The sequence below is a fragment of the Petromyzon marinus genome, chromosome 4, assembly GCF_048934315.1.
Source record: "Petromyzon marinus isolate PM22_M1 ecotype Great Lakes invasive population chromosome 4, UKy_Petmar_22M1.pri1.0, whole genome shotgun sequence".
Lineage (NCBI taxonomy): Eukaryota > Metazoa > Chordata > Hyperoartia > Petromyzontiformes > Petromyzontidae > Petromyzon > Petromyzon marinus.
Window position 1 is genome coordinate 19,125,659 of NC_133670.1, and position 19,721 is coordinate 19,145,379.

At 44.0% G+C, this 19,721-nt stretch overlaps 1 protein-coding gene across 1 annotated transcript in view; it reads left to right on the forward strand.

Moving 5' to 3' along the window:
- The window catches only part of LOC116938537 (receptor tyrosine-protein kinase erbB-4-like), a 64,706-nt gene that overhangs the window by 33,470 nt on the left and 11,515 nt on the right, over positions 1-19,721 (forward strand). The window contains exons 2-18 of the mRNA XM_032945721.2: positions 1,390-1,541; positions 2,272-2,467; positions 2,875-3,009; positions 3,692-3,757; positions 6,348-6,466; positions 7,155-7,296; positions 9,464-9,580; positions 10,155-10,281; positions 10,808-10,881; positions 11,375-11,465; positions 11,894-12,093; positions 13,813-13,936; positions 15,274-15,364; positions 16,238-16,395; positions 16,554-16,601; positions 17,203-17,338; positions 17,581-17,703. Of these exons, the coding sequence (XP_032801612.2) occupies positions 1,390-1,541; positions 2,272-2,467; positions 2,875-3,009; positions 3,692-3,757; positions 6,348-6,466; positions 7,155-7,296; positions 9,464-9,580; positions 10,155-10,281; positions 10,808-10,881; positions 11,375-11,465; positions 11,894-12,093; positions 13,813-13,936; positions 15,274-15,364; positions 16,238-16,395; positions 16,554-16,601; positions 17,203-17,338; positions 17,581-17,703 (2,099 nt within the window). The remainder of the gene's footprint in view (positions 1-1,389; positions 1,542-2,271; positions 2,468-2,874; positions 3,010-3,691; positions 3,758-6,347; positions 6,467-7,154; positions 7,297-9,463; positions 9,581-10,154; positions 10,282-10,807; positions 10,882-11,374; positions 11,466-11,893; positions 12,094-13,812; positions 13,937-15,273; positions 15,365-16,237; positions 16,396-16,553; positions 16,602-17,202; positions 17,339-17,580; positions 17,704-19,721) is intronic.

Sequence of the window (19,721 nt, forward strand, 5' to 3'; positions counted from 1 at the left end):
TTTGAGTGTGTACTTATGGAATGCGTTGACCATTGTGAAACATATTTCCTCGTTCTTAAGGTGGCTGCCCTTTTTGGGTGTGTCCCAAGTGATGAGGCTTAAGCTGAGAACACGAATGATTCCATTTTGACCAAACATGTCGTCAAGAGCAATGCCGAAAGAAAATGTGACATTCACAAAAGTGTCTTTTTTTCTCTTCTAAAGGACATGCCTCGTGCTGGTATAGTTGTATTGTTTCTACAAGCAATGCATGCAGTCTACTCTTGGGCCCGTGCTCTTGGTAACAACACACAACTAGAATATTTCGCGGTTGTCACTGTTGACAAACGAGCGTTCCTGTCTGAATTGAGATTGACGTACTGCGGTGTACGAAGTTCGTTCGTTCGTTGGTTTCTCAATCCACTTGTCCCGACATGGGGCGCGGCGGCAGCATGTTAAGCAGGGCAGTCCAGACCTCCCTTTCCCTGGTCACAGACTCTAGCTCTAGTATACGAAGTTAAGGTCAGTATTTCGTGGGTGGTGTTTTTTTCGACACGCGTTATTGCTTTTCTTTTTTATTTGTAGCTCAAGTTGAACGTTTTGAAGATTATTCTGTTCGACCGGCTGAGAGTTCAGGAGAGGCAGGATAGGAGTCTCCTTTGCAAGAGTGACATGGGTCACCAGCATGGAGATGCAATAAGATAAATAAGGTACAATAACGAAGGAAATATAATGCATTGTTAAAAAGGTTTAGAAATCAGAGCAAAAACGGCAACAGCTACATTACATAGGAAATTGAAAATACTGCACAAACATTATTAAGTATTAATTGAAATAAATTTCCTGTCACGCAAGTTGGCTTGGTAAAAATGACTTTTTTAAAACCGTTCCGAGTACAATTAAGTTAAGACAAAGATTAAAGTAGAATGATTGTGATTATGGCACTCGTGTGTAAACAGACAAGGATATTCTCAAATAGAATTACAAGGGAAGTTATCCAGAATATACATCTTACCATCAAATTATAAATTATATGGAGGACTAGCCAAGGATGTCAAACTGGACTCAAGCCAGCATTTCCACAGGGGTAATTTTTCCCAACATCTTTTATCAGGCGCAACAAAAAATATTTTGTTTGCAAGCAGCATCTCAAATTATGGGAATACCAAAATGGGACCTTTTTTTGCCAGTATCAAAGTATGAAACATCTTAACACCTGTTTTATTACCAGAAAGGGTAAGACCTATTATTTTTCATATGGGAATACCGCTCTAAAGTTTAACAGGCAACAATTTTTGTTCAACACCATTCCGGACCATTCCCCAAAATCGTTCAAGAATACAATATCAAATATTTACAGAATGGGCTGTTTGTATTTTAATGTCATGCCGCCGTGCGCTATATTTGCAGACTGTGCTGGAACAACGAACAAGTTAAATCTGCTGAGTAACAAAGAGAAGCAGTACGAGATCCTGCGCGAAATGTACACCAACTGTGAGATCGTCATGGGGAACCTGGAGATCACCAACATCCTCAATGGGAGCGACCTCTCTTTCCTGCGGGTGTGTGACGACGCTGTGCCGATAGTTCATGAGACTCAACCGCATAATCTCACTTGTCGGCGCCCACCTGAGGTGGCATTGCTTCAGTGCTTCCGATACCTTTGCGAGGCCATAATGGTGAATTTTGCCATAACCGTTTGCAATTTGCGGCTTATCAAGGAGTTCGCGCTTATTCGCTGCTTAAATAAATGGGTACTAATAAACCTGGTGCTACCAATGCATTCCTTAAATAAGCACATGCCCCTTGCTCAGTGCCACAGTAGTAAAAATAAGGAGGGAATGAGCCCAAGAGGACTATGCCCAAAGAGATAGAGGAACAATATTGCAGGACCATGGATGGACCGTGCCTGATGATAGTGATGCTTGTCAAGAAACTGCCAAGGTGGTCCCTTAACGTTTATTTTGTACATCCATCTGAGCTCCCGTCTAATGGAAGCATTCTTAGAGATCCCTTCAGTGGAGCCCTTCCCCTAGCAACGCTCTGAGCAAGCAATTGCTGGGCTGCACCTTTACAGTTTTTTAAACAGGCATTTGGAGTATTTGGCTGCTAGAAATTTCCACATGATCAGCCACCTCGTTGAGCTATCATTTGTGGACAGGTCGCTTCTGAAAAAGAGCTTTATAGCTCAGTGGGCATTACCTAGTAAAGTAAAAAAAAATGCTTAGTTTACATTTCACCTAAACTCCTCATTCACTCTCCCATCCCGCTCGCCTCCGTGCTGTTTGCCAGTCGATCCGGGAGGTGTCTGGGTACGTGCTGATCGCCCTCAACGAGGTGGACTACGTGCCCCTGGAGAACCTGCGTCTCATCCGCGGCAACACGCTCTACGACAATAAGTACGCGCTCAGCGTGCTGCTCAACTACAACAAGGAGCAGCCTGAGTCGCAGCAGGGTATCCGACGGCTCCACCTGATGGGCCTCTTGGGTACGCACATCCATTTGTCGCTCATGGGAGTGCGGCCCCAATCACTCGCTCACCCCACTGCTTAAATGGCCTCCCCCAAGAGGGAGCTCTAGAGAGCACTTGTGGATGGTATTTCTGCTTACTCTGAAATCCTGGCCAAACATCTCTGAAGAGGCATGGGATATCCATAATTTACCCCGGCACACGCAACCTGTCAGTCGACAAACTGTGGTATACCCATTTATACTGCTGGATGGACAGAGGTGGAGGTGTTTAATAAACTTGCACCATTGCTTCAACGGGTCCCCCAGGAGATTGAACTAGTGAAAATTTTGATAGCAATTCCAGTGTGCTAACCATTATACCACGACATAAAATTCGACCATTTATCAATATCATAGTGGATCCATTTGTTGTGTCTCGTGCAGAAATCATTAAAGGAGCTGTCTACTTCGATTCCAATGAGTACCTCTGCTTCGCTGATACCATAAACTGGGCTGACCTCGAGAACAAGCAGTCCCCTCAAAATGTGACCAACAAGCTGGACTTCTTCAAATCAACATGTGAGTGGCGTAATGTGCATCAGTATTGAGTTAAAGGTGTAAATGACATTGAATGTGCGTACAAATAATATTCGTGGTAATAGAGTAATTTGCATGACCATAATTAAAAAATAAATCTATCAGAATTTTTTAGCATCCCCATGGAGGTGAACATCAAACAGCAATAATGTAACATATTTCTTAGCTCTCCGATGTCTTTTCGGTTTCCATAAAAAAAAACTCCCAGCAGCACACCGTGCCAAACAACTCGTGGTGCAACCTGGGAACACACTGGAGAAGGTGCACAGCACAACCACTAAAACCTATGCAGAAGGATTATTTAAGACAATTTATGTTCGGGCAGGCTGGTGATCCTTGGGGAAAGAACCAATGTAACAGCGTGAATAGTCCTCCAGTTCAACCAGGGTTCAGTTTGAAACTTAGTCCTGGCAGTCAAGCGGAGAGGCTATCGAAGACAAGAGCTCTGAGCCCTTAAGCCAAACGAAAATGATTGCGATATTCACTATTCAGATGTTAAAAATGTGCCGTTTCAATTGTGTAGTGGAACAGTGGCAGTTAGCTTGGACCTCTCGCGCTCAAACGTCGAGTGCGGGAGGCGGGCGCTGTAACGGTTGTGTTTGTGGGAAGCTCGCATCGCGTTCTGTTGTTCTGCTAAATGGGCTTTGCCGCTCTGTTCTGGCAGGCAAGCCCTGCCATCCATCCTGCAATGGCCACTGCTGGGATGAAGGTGCAAATTACTGCCAGAAGTGTAAGTCGAACGTCCTCATACCACCCAGCCCATCCTTACCCATCACGGTAAAAACCCTCTGATTTTTTGCATATTCAGCACTCGAGTTCAACGGTTCGTCTACAGAAAACATTTACATTTCTTTATTCATTTTATTTTAATCTACTAAAAAAAAAGCGAAAGAAATGAATGTTACAAATAATAAAGGTATCAATCTTTGTAAATGGTTGCATCCGGAGAGATTAATAACAATCAGTAAGTATAAAACCATTCTAGGAAGCAGAAATATATCAAAAAGTAGAACCCCTCTTAATGACGGTGATTGGTTTCACGAAACCGGTCGTTAAGTGATTTGGTCGTTAAGCGAGTATAGGAAATACATGTTAAAGGTTTAATTCGTTCTGATAGCATCGAAAGTTACCCCTTTCTTCACCCAAAAACGTACTTTATAATATTTAATCATTGGATATTAATACATAAAGATACTAACAACATTATACACACAGAATATTAAAAGAAGCACGGCTAATCAATGCATTAATTAATATTTACTGTACCAACAAAAGCCCGTCGTTAACAGGGGAATGGTCGGTAAGCGAACACATGGGGCTCTATGGAGGCACTACACTTATACACTACACTACTATAGACTACACTACTATACACTACACTATACACAACACTACTATACACTACACTACTATACACTACACTATACACTACACTATACACAACACTACTATACACTACACTATACACTACACTAATATACACTACACTACTATACACTACACTACTATTATCCACTGCACTATACACTACACTACTATACACTATACTACTATACACTACACTATACACTACACTACTATACACTACACTACTATACACTACACTACTATTATCCACTGCACTATACACTACACTACTATACACTACACTACTATACACTACACTATACACTACACTACTATACACTACACTATACACTACACTACTATACACTACACTACTATTATCCACTGCACTATACACTACACTACTATACACTACACTACTATCCACTACACTACTATCCACTATACTACTATACACTATACTACTATACACTACACTACTATACACTACACTACTATACACTACACTACTATACACTACTATATACCACTACTATCCACTACACTATACACGACACTACTATACACTACACTACTATACACCACTACTATACACTACACTACTATCCACTACACTACTATCCACTACACTACTATCCACTACACTATATACTACTATACACTACACTACTATACACGACACTACTATCCACTACACTACTATTATCCACTGCACTATACACTACACTACTATACACTACACTACTATCCACTACACTACTTTACACTATACTACTATACACTATACTACTATACACTACACTACTATACACGACACTACTATACACTACACTACTATACACCACTACTATACACTACACTACTATCCACTACACTACTATACACTACACTACTATACACTACACTACTATACACCACTACTATACACTACACTACTATCCACTACACTACTATCCACTACACTACTATCCACTACACTATACACTACTATACACTACACTACTATACACTACACATGGGGCTCTATGGAGGCCCGTCATTAAGCGATTAATGATGAACAGGGGTGGTTGTTAAGAGGAATTCTACTATATATACTTAATATTAAAAGCAGTTTAAGCTAATACAATATCAGGGTGTGAACGCTATATGAAAAAAAAACAATCTATTTTAAGTCTCATATTAATACAAGAATAACAGACGTAACCTCCCTGCTCATCGCGGCCGCTCATTCCACAGTTTAGGAGCGCTCCAGGCGAATGCTCTACCACGTGCATTTTCTCAGCACGATTGGATTATTTTACAAGTCTGGATCGTGTAACCCAAGAGACCGACTCGTTACATATGGGGTCAAACGTTCTTCTCGGTATAGAGGGACCACGGTCATTTAAAGCAGTCGTTCTTCTTAACCTGGGGTGAAAGCACCCCCTGGGGGTGCGAGATTTCCCTTTCTGAGGGGGTGAGACATTCCAAGATTTTATTGGACGGTAAATCATCGAAACACAAAGTAAGCAAGGCACATAAGTACAACTAATTAGTTTCGTCAAACCAATGCATTGATTAACATTATACTTTTTTTTACGATTGAGAACCAATGGGGTGCAAGGCTGCGGTGAAGCTTAAAAAACACTGATTTAGAGCGAATTTCAGGAGCAGGACCTTAGAATCAAACCTGAACTGAACAGGAAGCCATAGGGGTAATACAAAATTACTCAAATGGGACTATAGTATCACAAGCATTGCCTCGTGCCCCAGGTACCTCTTGTAAATGAGACTACCCCCTGGGTCTATTGAGTTATCACCTGGTTAAACAAAATAGACTTGAAACTTGATATTGTCACCGTGATCAATTATCGTCAATATTTGATGTTGTGCCTCTTTGCAGTTGGTATCGCTGTGTTTTATATGCAAGCGTTTACACACTTAAGCGTGCATGCGGTCTTGTGGGTGCACTAACTGTGTCTGTCTGCCTTTAGTCACGAGTCTGCATTGCGCCAAGCAGTGCGACTCACGCTGCAACGGTCCCGACTCCAACAACTGTTGCCACCGGTACTGCGCCAGTGGCTGTACCGGCCCCTTGGATACCGACTGCTTCGTGAGTGGCACACACAAAGACAAAGATGCCCCGTATAGCCTAAACAGGCTGTTGGAGCAAAGGGTTGTTAGCGAGCACCTATGAAGGCCGACACAGGACACGTGTTAGTGGTTGTGGCGAGCACCACCCCCGGCCACCTATGTCATCCCATTGCTAATGTTTGCACACTGCACTGGGTACTCATTTAAGATGACCTAGGGGAGGCCCCGTGACTGCTTCAAATACTTGCCACGGCCGGGAATCGAATTCGGGCAGCTGGATTTGTAGCCCTGTGCAGTAACCACTACGTCCGCTCTCCCACCTGCACTAGCCAGCCACTTGCACAGCATGTGCCCGCAGCTCCCGTGGCTCCTCCACGTGGGCACGATGGCTTTGGTGGCGTGAAGGGCGTAATGGCCTAGGCCGTTTCACTCGAGCGCAAAAATCGCCCGATGAAGCTGCTTGTAATCACCAGCGAAATGTCACGGTGTGTTACTACTGCTAGTCGTAATTTACTCGCACATTTTGTTGGCCGGGACAAACCTCACTAAATTGGCTGTGTCGGGTGGTGGTGGTGGTGGTGGTGGCGGTGGCAGGGTTTAATGACGCATTTATATTCACACACACGCGAAAAAAAAAATCACGATCATCAGGGTCGGGAATGGTTTCCGTTGGGCTGCGGCCCCACGTTTTGTCTCGTGGAATACAGGCGTGCAGGAACGTCAACGACAGCGGGGCGTGCATAGAGCGCTGCCCCCCGCCTGAGGTCTACAACCAAATCTCATTAAAGCAGGAGCCTAACCCACACGGCAAGTACAGCTACGGGGCCACCTGCCTGGAGAAGTGCCCAAGTGAGTGTCTCTACAGGGTGCTTAAAAAAAAAAAATGTTAACACTTCGATTTAAAGCTTTCGTGACTGCAAGGATTCATCTTCTTTGGTTCTTTCGGTAAAGTCACGTAGAATTTATTATTTTATTCTCATTCCACGCGACTTTACCGAAAGAACCAAAGAAGAAAAAATGTTAACACTTCCGAGGATTTGCGACAATGCCACGAGACCATCTGCCTCCGGGCTCTGGAGACCACCTGGAGAAGATTCCACGCACGCGTTGACGACGACGCCGAACAAGTGGAGACTCTTTGACTTTTTGAAGCTATTAACTTACATTTGTTATCATGTTACAGTGTATTATTATCCGTTCTGTTCCGTTAAATACGATAGTCTTATATAAGTGTTAACATTTTTTCTTAAAGCACTCTGTATATATTAGTTGCTCGTCATTAGCTCTTGTAATGTTTCGCGTCAAACGACTCTATTATTGCCCTCCAGCGTGGTTTCTGGTTGCACTGTGTGTTTGTTGTTGTTTGGCACGGTGTCCGACGTTCATCTCCCAAAGCACCGGGAGCTTCTTCAGGAACTTTGCGATCTGAAGAAGTTCCCCCCGCAGCAGGAGCGAAACGTCGAACGTCGTGCCAAATAATACGTGCCGGGCAACCCGGATATGCACTGGAGAGCTATGCAGCGCAGCTGCAAATATACGGCGCAACTGCTTGGATGCTCAAGATGCTTTTTGCTCGGAGATCACTCTGCTGCTTTGCTCGCTGTCTAGAATTCCCCCACTCCCGCCTCCGCCGCCAGTCATCCAACTTCCTGCCCCTGTTCACATCTGGGCTCTCAAACTCTCCTCTTCTGTCTGTGGCTCTTGCCTCTAATGTAAACTCCATTTCGCGATGGCCATCGTGACAAAGTATGCCCCTAGAGGGGTTTTCGTCAGCTACCTCAAAGTGTGGAGGCCCTTCGACCAGCAGTGGCTTTGATCAAGAAATGTCAAGGGGTTGCAACTTTATATTTTAGCCTTAGTTGCATTCTGGGTGTGTTTTCACATGGTTCACTGTCCTGGGTTTCTTCTTTGCACGCAGCATCTGGAGAGATGCAGATGCATTTCGATGCAGATGCATTTCGATGCAGATGCATTTCGATGCATCTGCATAAATTAACATTCTATTGGATTCGCGTCGAGCCTCAAAAACGCTGACCCCATGCGCTGACCCTCATCCAATCATAAGCAACCATTGGCTAATTCTGCCCAGAACGCATGCACGTACATTTGTGCTACGTTGAGTTTTCTGGGCACCATGTCAGTCGTTGTTTAAAAAAAAAAGAAAACCTCTTTCTATGCTTGTGAACACTTTGCCGTGAGGTTCATCCTCTATCCAACGTGCAGATAAGTTACCTACATTAAGTTCCCTCAAGAGTAGGTTTGAAGTCATTAACTTGTATGCAATAGTGAGGTTGCATCTGAGAAGGCCAAGCTAATGAAGTAATAACGTATCAATGTGGAACTTATTCAATTGTTTAGTTTGCAGAGCACCTAATGGTGGCTCTGTTGTCATTCATGTGCTAAAAACAGATGTATTTTATAGGCATTTAATGTCCGTCATTTGTAGTTGCCATTCATTTCAATAATGAAATACGTTATCACATCTTGGCTGTCTTGTTTAATGCTGCTTCTTTTTTTCTTGTTTATCCTGTCTCATTCATACAATCTTGTTTGTCCCCACAAAACCTAAATGTAAGTTTAAAATATTTTGCTTTTAAATAATACCAAAATAGTTCAAATCCATTGCTGAATGAAGGCCTCCTCCTCATACTGTGCCAGTCATAGGGGTTAGTTTGATTATATTTCACCATGCTGGTCAGTGTGGGTTGTTCGCCTTGGTCAAGAATTCAACTCAAGATTTTTGTTATTGCAGTGTTTAAGTGTTTGGGCACTTATTCATGGAAGAGAAATGTGCTTCCCGTAAATTTTGTGTGATGCACTGTACTAACTGCACTGTCCACTTCTATGGCATGTCTGATATTTGAGCACAGTATTCTTTCCCATAATCACCAAGGTTTGAGGTCTGCCTCTATGCTTCCGCGGAATATGCCGATGAATGAAGTTTAAAAATATATATGTGTGTGTGTGTGGAGACGAAGAAAGAAAGTCTGCTAATATTTTTTGTTTCCCATATTAGGTCATTTTGTGGTGGACTCCAACTCATGTGTTCGCTCGTGCTCCGCAAATAAAATGGAAGTAGAAAACAGCAGTGGGGTTAAGCACTGCACCGCCTGCGGTGACACCTGTCCCACAGGTACATCTCACCCATCATGCTCTTTTACAACCTTGTTTCTACACACACACACAGAAGTATCTTTATTTTCGAATGTGCTGGAGACTAGGACACAGCACAGCTCCTTAATTGTGAATTTCTCGACTGTACACTCACACACTGGGTGCCATGTGATAACTATTTGTTTTTCACAAGGCACATGAATTCCAACTTCTTTAACAACATTCTGCTCAAGGTCACTGATTGCTCTCGACGTAAGCAGTCGCTAAATGACGAACACAATTCTTTCTGCAAAGTGGATTATTTGTTTTGTCTACATTGCATAATGCAACCTAGTGACCCAAATTAATGGTTTCTTGATTCAATATCATATTTTACGAGTGTTTAAAAATAACATTTACAAGCAACAATTTTAACTTGTTCTGCAAGGATATGTAACACCACCCAAAGTACTATTCTGCAGTGCACAGTACAATATTGACAACAGTAAAACTTATTGATGAAGCTTAAACCAAAGGTAAATATTTCCAAGTTTTTTTTTTACACGGGGTTGTTTATGATTATTATAATCTAACGTGTGGTATCTTTGTGCTAGTGTGTGACGGAATAGGGTCCGGGAGCCTGAAGGAAAGTCAGACGATCAACTCTGCCAATATCCACCTCTTTCAAAACTGCACAAAAATTAGAGGAAACCTAGTCATTCAGAAGCCGGGCATCAACGGGTAAGCTTGGCCTCGATCTCACACGCATTATCAAGCTGCTCTCCCCCCTCCTCCCCCCTCTTCCTTGCAGATGTATATTACAGAGCAACAGATTACAATTTCACATTCAGGTGGTCGAGCCAGATAACTGCGTCAGGAGCAGCGAAGTGTAATCCCCTGTGATTCATTACTATTGCGAGACACTCGGACTTCGCCCTGGGAGAGTCCCTTAATGTTCAGTTGGAGGATCCTTGTCCCAGGGCCTATCTGGCGCGTTGTTTTGCCCTGAAGAGGGCTGTTGGCATGGCTTGTGTTGTTGCGCTGGAGATTGATGATCGATGTTTGGTCTCTGCATTGACAGCATTCGTCATGATTCGTCACTCAGCAGAGTGGGGCTGCGTGAAGGCTGCCACCTTCCACTGTAAAGCACTGATGCGCACGGTGTGAACTCAGGAACTCTTCTTTAATGCAGGGACTGCATGTTGGGTTTCTCACTCGGCAATTCACGTGTTCTTTTTTTTTTCCTGTTGTTCTCGTTTTGTTTCAGGGATCCTTATTTACGAATAGAACGCATGAATCCAGAGCATCTGAACTATTTCAGAACCGTGCAGGAAATAACAGGTGTGGCTGGGCATCTGACATTCAAGACACCTTTTGCAATGTGAAGCACAATCGTTTCTAAAGTACTCTGTTAAATGTCACTTTTATAAGATAGGTGCATCTTGGCATCATCACGATCAGCCACGGTCAATCGACTTGGATGCATTTTGCAACAGCCGCTAAACCAGCTATGCCCTGGAGGCGTAATATTTTTTCGTGAAAGAGAAGACATGTAGGATGCTGTGTACTGAGTGGTATATTTAATCAATGGCACTGTACAGCCAGTGTTTTATAATTATCAATCGGTATCTACTGTCGATATTTACCCGGCAACAATTCCATTAATTGTCCCTCATTGGGGTCACAATTGAATGCAATCATCTATTCGTCTTTATCTCGTTTATACTGTGTAATTTGTATTGCCTCCCCTAATTTGTTCTGTCGATACATGCCTAATGATCAGCTGTGTGTTAGCAATGCTGCAGTGCATTGACTGAGAGAATGTATACCACAGGATACTTCAACATCGAGGGATGGCCCGAAGAGTTACCGGATCTTGGGGTCTTCGAAAACCTCAGGGTCGTGCAAGGCAGAGAATTGAGAAGGTAATGTTTAAGCTACAAAAAAATATACATTGAACGAATACATACCCTTTACAATTGCATGAAAGCACTCAACGTGGACAATGGAATGCCGTCTATTATGTTGTTTAGCAAATGTAAACACAACTGTTGGGTTTTGCTTTATTGATTAAATATCAAATCTGTAGTGAGACTTTGTTTAAAGGGGGCCATAATAAACCTAAAAGGCTCGGGGAAGAGGGAGCTCGACATGGCCAATGTTAAACAAACTCGAAGCAGATGTTACCGCAAGACAAAATGAGGGACGGATGATCTGTCGATGTCGCTTGGGCATACAGGTCAAGCTCTCAGCCCTGGTGTAAATGAGGAAAGGCTGCTATGCCCATCGCCAGATCGTTGTAATTTTTGTACTCACATTATTTTGTGTGTGTTTCTGTTGGTTCTCTTTACAGCTCTAAAGAGTATTCTTTCTTAATTTCTAACCTGAACAATATCACATCTCTGAATCTGAAATCTCTGCAAGAGATCAGCAAAGGCAACATCTTAATTCAGCAGAACAAAAAGCTGTGCTTCTACAACTCTGTGAATTGGACCCGTCTGACTGGGTCAACATCTACCCTGATTAAAATTGTGGACAACAACAAAAACTGTGGTATGCTGCAAATTGCATGTTACCATGAGCACACGGATCTGTGACCTGATATTGCAGAGGATGTTGTTTGTAGATAATGTATTTTTTTGTTGTAAAGAGCGGCTATATGTGGGGAGAGTATTCACACAGTGTAAAAAAAACAAGCACCGTGCCCGTGTGGCCACGGATTGGTAGCACTGCTGAATTTTTCGCTGACCATTTCAGAATGTTATTGTCTAATATAGAATTGAAGCTTTTTGTGACTGCATAAATTACTATACTCATTGTTTTTTTTTTGTAAAATCACGTGTGTAGAAAATTATATTAAAATAATATTAAAATAATATAATTTTCTACATTCGTGACTTTACCGAAAAAAACAACGAGTATGTTATTGTCTGTTATCTAACCAAAGGGAGTTACATTTTGCCGTATGCTCCACCCCATAGTTATTTGTCACGTGACAGTCAAACCGTAACTGTCTTACTCACGGAGCTGGAATTGTTATCAAATTAAGTCAAAACCAAATATTACAAAATGGGTTTTTTAGGCAGTCATCGGTGGCCAGGCTGAGACCCCTCAAGTCGCTACATATGAGAAACGGTTTGAAGCTGGGTGATTGCAGAATTTAACCCGGTATTTCCACAGTGGCTTTCTCAGTGCTCTGCCCTCTGGACCGTACAGTCTTCCCTCGTCATTCACAAACTTGCTATCTGCGATTTTGGCTATCCGAGAATCGCATCTGTAGCTCTACATGACTGCATGGAGATAGAGAGGAGTGATGAGATAATTTTCATGTATTTCATTGCTTATTTATTGCATATTTATTTAAGGGAATTCAATAAAAAGCCCATTGTCATTATCCACAAAATGTGCTATTTTCGAGCATCTCCGAAATGTATTCCTCACAAACAACGGGAAAAATAACTATACAGCTACCTCATTTTCATTGACTGAGAAGTCAGTTTTTCCAACTCAGTTCATACGGTGGCATTGAACCCAATTAAAAGTGGTTTATAATTAAATAAATAATTTTGCTAAATTCCTATTCGTGATATTCTTAAAGCACAAGAATATTCTCAATGGTCTATGTTCCGCAGATTAGTGTAGCCTGCTAAAGTTTAGAAGTATAGGACAATTTTGCTCCGTGCTTTTACCCAATTAGATTTATATTATGATTTGGAAAATGATAAACTACGAAAAAACTTTTTATTTTATTTTACAAGGTAAGGCCCACTGAACTATGTAGCTCTGTTTCAGAAGTGACCTAGCCACAAATGATAGCTAAACAAAGTGGCTTATCGCATGGAAATGTATTGCAGCCAAATACTCTAAACGCATGTTGATTATAAATGTGGAGGGAAAAACCGGAGTGCCCGGAGAAAAATCCACGCTAAATCTAAACTCCAAATATAAAGGCATCGAGGTCGGGGTCGAACCCACGGGCTCCTGTATACCAGGTGAGGTAGTTAACATCTTGCCACTGTGGCACCCCAAATGTGAACTATCATGCCGACACACAGGGTCCACTCTTTTTCGAATAACGTCCCACTGCCAAATAGACTTACCATATTTTTGGTTAATCCACCCGCATTATTAACTAGGGCGGCCGTTGGGACTGAACCACGAACCTCTGCAACAAACGTGTTTACCGCTCAGCGATGTCACCACTTCAACCGCAAAGTGTGTGTGGGTGTCCCTGTTAGCTTGATGATGCCGTGTGTTCCCCAAATTCCCCAGACAAGCAGTGCGATGTACTGTGCTCTACCGATGGCTGCTGGGGCCCCGGGCCTTCGCAGTGCCTCGCCTGTAAGCACTTCCAGAGAAACCGCACGTGCGTGGAAGCCTGCAACCTCATGCACGGGTGAGCACTGCACGTCACCCCACTGAGACCTGCCACCAGTAGCACCTGTGTGCCAAGGGCCGGTGCAACGTGTTTGTGTTGTGTGTAAAGCTACCACGTTTCTTGGACGCTCAACGTATAATGAGCTGGTAGCCCCTTCCTCTGTCAGCCCAACCTCACCTGGGTAAAGAAAATAAATGTAAACATTTGGTGGACTCTTTTTGATGTTTGCCCCCACCGACTGGCTCAGAGGCCTCACCCACTCCTTTGCCAACCTCACTCACTGCTCCGGTGATCCTGTCCTTATTGTAAGTCAAGCATGAAGTTGAAACTAGGACAAAAAAATTCGAATTTCCACATGTGCTTCAGGACACAGGGGGCGACTTTTTCTTAAATTATGATTGCTCCGGTGAAACCGGGATATTTGATAACTTAGTTGCGGGTGACACATTGGACTGGAACCAACATTGTTCGTATTCTACCCAGGAAATGTTCAGCTGTATGTGCACAGCATATAACCCTCATATAAATCTAGTTTGCATTAAACCTGCATCACATCAAGGGAATCCCCAACGTTTTGTTTTTACACATAGAGATCCACACCACGATTGCTTAAGCAGGTGTTTTATCTTCTTGCATTCCATTTGGCTGGAGCTTGCTTTAAAACTTAAGATCTTAGCCATCACTGGATCAAGAGCAGCAGATCGTTTCCTTGAATGCCCTCTAGTTTCATGCAATGAAGACATTCGACATCATTATCAGTCATGGTTAATCCACTGTAGGGTGAAGGCCTACACAATCTGGTGGCATCTCTCTGTGATATATAATATCACCTGCAATCGAACTGGTTTAGTCACAATGTTCTTGGTGGATGTCTTCTCAGACACATTCCGTTCCTTGATTACCACTCCCTCCTTGTTCTTGACCATCTGCCATCATTCTATTTAGCGACGTGTTCTTCCCAAGCCCCCAAACTTTTTTTAATGAACGGTCTGAATGGCGTCATTAACCTGTACATGCATTGTAATTCACGCGTTCATTTTATGTCTCTCAATGTAATTCCAGCACGAATATCTCCACGCTTCAGAATTTCCACCGGGGTTCAATTGGCCTGTTAAATATTGCAAATGAAAATTTATTTTAAAAACATTAAGGCCAATTTCGGTCTGTGGTACGTGTAGTCCAACAGTGCTGCATTCTTGTAGGTAATAGATGCCTTTACTATAATAAATCAAGCAAGTAAAGTTTTATATGATCACGTGGAAACTCACATTCCCACTGATTGCTTCTATAGATATACAATGTAATCCCTCTGGCTTCGGATGGTGGCCCTAATGGTGGCAGTGTGCGTGTGACAGGGAGGTGCGGGAGTTCACCGATGGGAACATGTGCAAGGCGTGCAATCCGGAGTGCCTTCCTGTGAACAACAATCTCACCTGCAACGGCCCGGTCTGTACTGCTCACATGCACAGCCACCTTCGCTCAGTGGCCAATGCATGGGGATTTTTTATTCGTCTCGGTTATAATGGTGTTGTCGTAAGGAAATGACGGTGGCCGTAAATCCAAACTTCCCTGTACACGAAAAGGCCTGAGGTACTGCTGCCTAGGGTTTCGCACTTGTGCTGTATTGCTGCTGTCCTATGTGTTTTCGGGTTGTGCCACGTATTGCCTGACACACTGTCCAAGGATGCCGGGACATTCATCCGGCATTAATTTCTTAAAGAAGCTCCCAGCAGTGGAGTGAAACTTCAGACACAAGGCCGAACAACGCACGGTACATTGCGATAACGCATAACAGATTGAACGCATTATCGCGCAAATAATCGTGGAATTCCAAATCCAAAGATCTTTGGCGCAGCGAAATATGAAACTATGTGAAACTAGTACACAGCAGTGAGTTATTTCGCTCCTGCAAATATATGGTGCTGGTTCCACCTGTGTTGACCTCATGAAGGGGGAATTTACCTCATATGCAGAATTGACACTGTGGAATTGGTGTTGGATTCCCATGCTTGCTCATAGGGTGTGTGCCTTTTGTGCAGACCTCATGTGCACACCATTTCCATTCATTAGAAGTGCAACAGTAAATTGTAAACTTCAAATCAACCAGGTATAGCATAATTTAATTTACTTCCTTTCGCTGCCCTGCTTAAGCAGTGAATATCAAAAAGCAATGACCATCTTCAAGTGCTTCCATTGTTCACATGTGGATACTGTCAACTTTTCTTACATCTGCCATAAATAGCTGATTAGCAAAGGATAATAGTTCTAGGAGGTTTTTGTTTTAGTTTTAACTTGACGGCCGTGCGGTGCTTGCTGCAGGGATCAGAAAATTGCTCCGCTTGTCGTAACTTCAAGGAGGGACCACTTTGCGTCTCGAAATGCCCCAGCGGCATCCAGGGAGAGAACAACACGGTCATTTACAAGTACCCAAACGCGTTCAACATCTGCATGCCTTGCCACACCAGCTGCATCCACAGGTGAGCAGCGGAGCATTTGTCTACGCCTCTTGTCGTGTGCATGAATTCGTGCATTGTGTTAAATTGTTGTGGTGCTCCACATTTATAATGAAGTCACTTATTGTAACCTTCATTTCCTACCTCACCCTGACCCCCGCCCCCAACCCTGATGTTTTCAGCTGCACAGGACCAAACGCAGAAGACTGCAGTGGAATGGCCAAACATAGGTGAAGATCGCACCACGCATGTCCAATATGAATTTTGTGTTTCTGCGCGTGTGTTTATGATGATGTGCCAAGTGTGCTTGTCTGTGTTTGTAACCTAATGGAGAAATTGTCTGCTCCCCATTACTCGCAAAACCTCATGTAAACTTACGGTCACCCTTTTGTGCATAAGCTGTTCGGTACTTGGGCCCCTGGATGCTAAATAAGCAGCTTGAAAGTAAGTTCCTGGCATTTGAGCATAGGTGTCTGAGACAAATGATCGGAATTTTATGGTAAGACAGGATAAGCAATTCAAAAGTCTGGAAGATAACGTGGCAGTTAAGTGTTGTAGATACGAGAAGGCAAAACAGTTACGCTAGGTGAGACCTGTGCAGGATGGGGGAGGGCCGATTCATGAGGCAGGCACTGGAGAGGTCTCCATGAATTTGGTGACCAAGGCGAAGATCTCAGGCCAGATGGTGGGATGCTGTCAGGGCAGATCTTGGAGGTGGCGTGTCTACTGCCCAGGAGCTTTGGGATCTGGTGGAGGGTAGAATGATTTGGTGAGCAGTGGTGGAATCAATGTATGTATCAAAGTGATCATTCCTATTTCATTGTTTTGTAGCATGAAGCTTGTGGTGATATTATCGGTCCTGAGCATCATGTTTGTCATCGTCGTACTTGTACTGGGCATCTTCATCTTCAAGAGGCAGCAGACAAAACGTCGCAAGAAAACCCTCCGAAAGTACATCGAAAACGAGGTGAAGGAGCGGTCTTTTGCACGCACCATCCTCATCCACCCTATAATGGTGGCATTGCACACGTGTCTACAAACATAATGTTTGTTGTATCACAAGATCCAAGGAATACAAATATACTTTTATAACTCTGGAATTGAGCAATTGGCTCATTTTACTATGGATGGTGGTGGTACGTTTATATAGCTTTTGTCTTTGAAGGGAAATGGTAACGGGTATTTGTTCTGTCTGTTTTCTTGTTTCAGCTGGTGCAGCCTTTAACTCCAAGCGGTGCCGTTCCAAACCAATCAAAGCTACGGATTATCAAGGAGACACACCTGAAAAAGGGAAAAGTCTTGGGCTCAGGGGCCTTTGGAACAGTGTACAAGGTTTGCATATTAAACTAACCAGACTATAATAAACAGGAAAAGTGCACATTTTTTAAATATGTGAGATCAAATCAGGCTTGTGAAGTATGAATTTAGAAAATGTCCTGTTTTATATGTGTAGTTAGTCCAACTGAGTCGCAGACCTTGTTCCTTTTAGAGGCAACACATTTATTTGTAACACCATAACACAAAGGGGTAACTGCCCCTTCACCAGATACAGCCTAGGGTGGTGACCACCCAGCTAACTACACTATACAGAGGAGTTACTGCTACGAAGGGTCGGGCCCTCACTCGGGTCCGCAACCACGTGGTTGCCTCGTAGGACATAGAGCTTCCAGCTTGAGACGTAGAGCTTCCAGCTTGTAGATGTTGAGCTTCCAGCTTGTAGATGTTGAGCTTCCAGCTTGTAAATGTTGAGCTTCCCGCTTGTAGATGTTGAGCTTCCAGCTTGTAGATGTTGAGCTTCCAGCTTGTAGATGTTGAGCTTCCAGCTTGTAGGTGTTGAGCTTCCAGCTTGAGACGTAGAGCTTCCCGCTTGTAGATGTTGAGCTTCCCGCTTGTAGATGTTGAGCTTCCCGCTTGTAGATGTTGAGCTTCCAGCTTATAGATGTTGAGCTTCCAGCTTGAGACGTAGAGCTTCCAGATTGTAGAATGCAGCGACCCCGGTCCCTCTCAGGGACCCCACCTTATATCCCCCCACGGGTCGGGGCCGCTCCGCCCCTGGCCCCGCCCACCTTCTGGAGCCTTCTAGCCCCCCCTCGATCCCTCTCGAGAGCTCTCCCCGGACATGTGATCACCCCCTAGTCCCCCCACCTGGGGTCTCTCTGTGGACACTCTAGATCAGGGGTCCCCAACCCCCGGGCCACGGACCAGTACCGGGCCACGGACCGGTACCAGTCCGTGGCCTTTTAGGAACCGGGCCGCACAGCAGGAGGTGAACGGTGAGTCCGCGCGTGGCCCGCCCATTATTTTATTATTTACCACTTCCGTCCGCGCCTCTTTCCCGCACTGCGCACTTGTCTCAGTCACAGTTTTGGTATAAAGCCCACAAGCTAACCCTTGTCAAAATGAGTAAAAAACAAACGTAGCTAGAGAGCTTCTTTGAAAATGGGGAAAGACCCAATGATGAACCCCCCCTCCCCGGTCCGTGAAAAAATTGTCTTCCACGAAACCGGTCCCTGGTGCCAAAAAGGTTGTGGACCGCTGCTCTAGATCACGTGTCTGCAGGGTCAACCAGAGTGCCATGGCCCAGGGCAACCCTGTCCTTGGGCTGACACTCTCCCACTCCCCCTCGTGGGAGAACGCACTGAACGCCTTGCGTGGTGCCTGCGCGATCCCAGCGCTCACCAAGCGCCGCCAGGGCTGGTACTACACCCACCACGGGGTGTACGCGATGATGGTGCATCGCACGCCACGGCCCTTCCGGTCCGGCACCATACAGTGACATCGCTGATGTCACTACATATGTATAGAGCACCTTTACTCAAGGTGATAAGCACAGTGTAAAACATTTAAAATAAAAGAAGGATTTAGATGGCAGGGACGTTGCAGGGGCTGAGGAATAGGTGACCGTGGCAGATGGTGCTTATTGGTCATGAAAAGGGAGTGAAGGGAAGGGAAACAGTGGAGGGGAGAGGAAGAGAATGGGCAATGGAGAAGAGGTGGAATTTTAAAAAAAAGTGGAATTTTAAGAGGTGGAGCTTTAAGAGGTGAGCGTTTTTAGAGAGGAATGGAAGAAGGTTAAGGTCGGGCACTGCTTAATGTACAGGGGAACTTTATTCAAGTGGAGGGGTGCACGGAGGGCAGGACGAATGTACTTAACTTCCTACAGACATAATTCATACTCTTTGGGTCTTTCGATAAAGTCACGTGACTTTACCGAAAGACCCAAAGAGTATGAATTCATGCAGTCACGAAAGCTTTAAGTCAAGACATATTTCGGTTTCCCTCTGTATCCCTGCTCCCGACATCTCATACACTTTGTAAATATGAATGCTCATGGGCCCACTATGCATTAA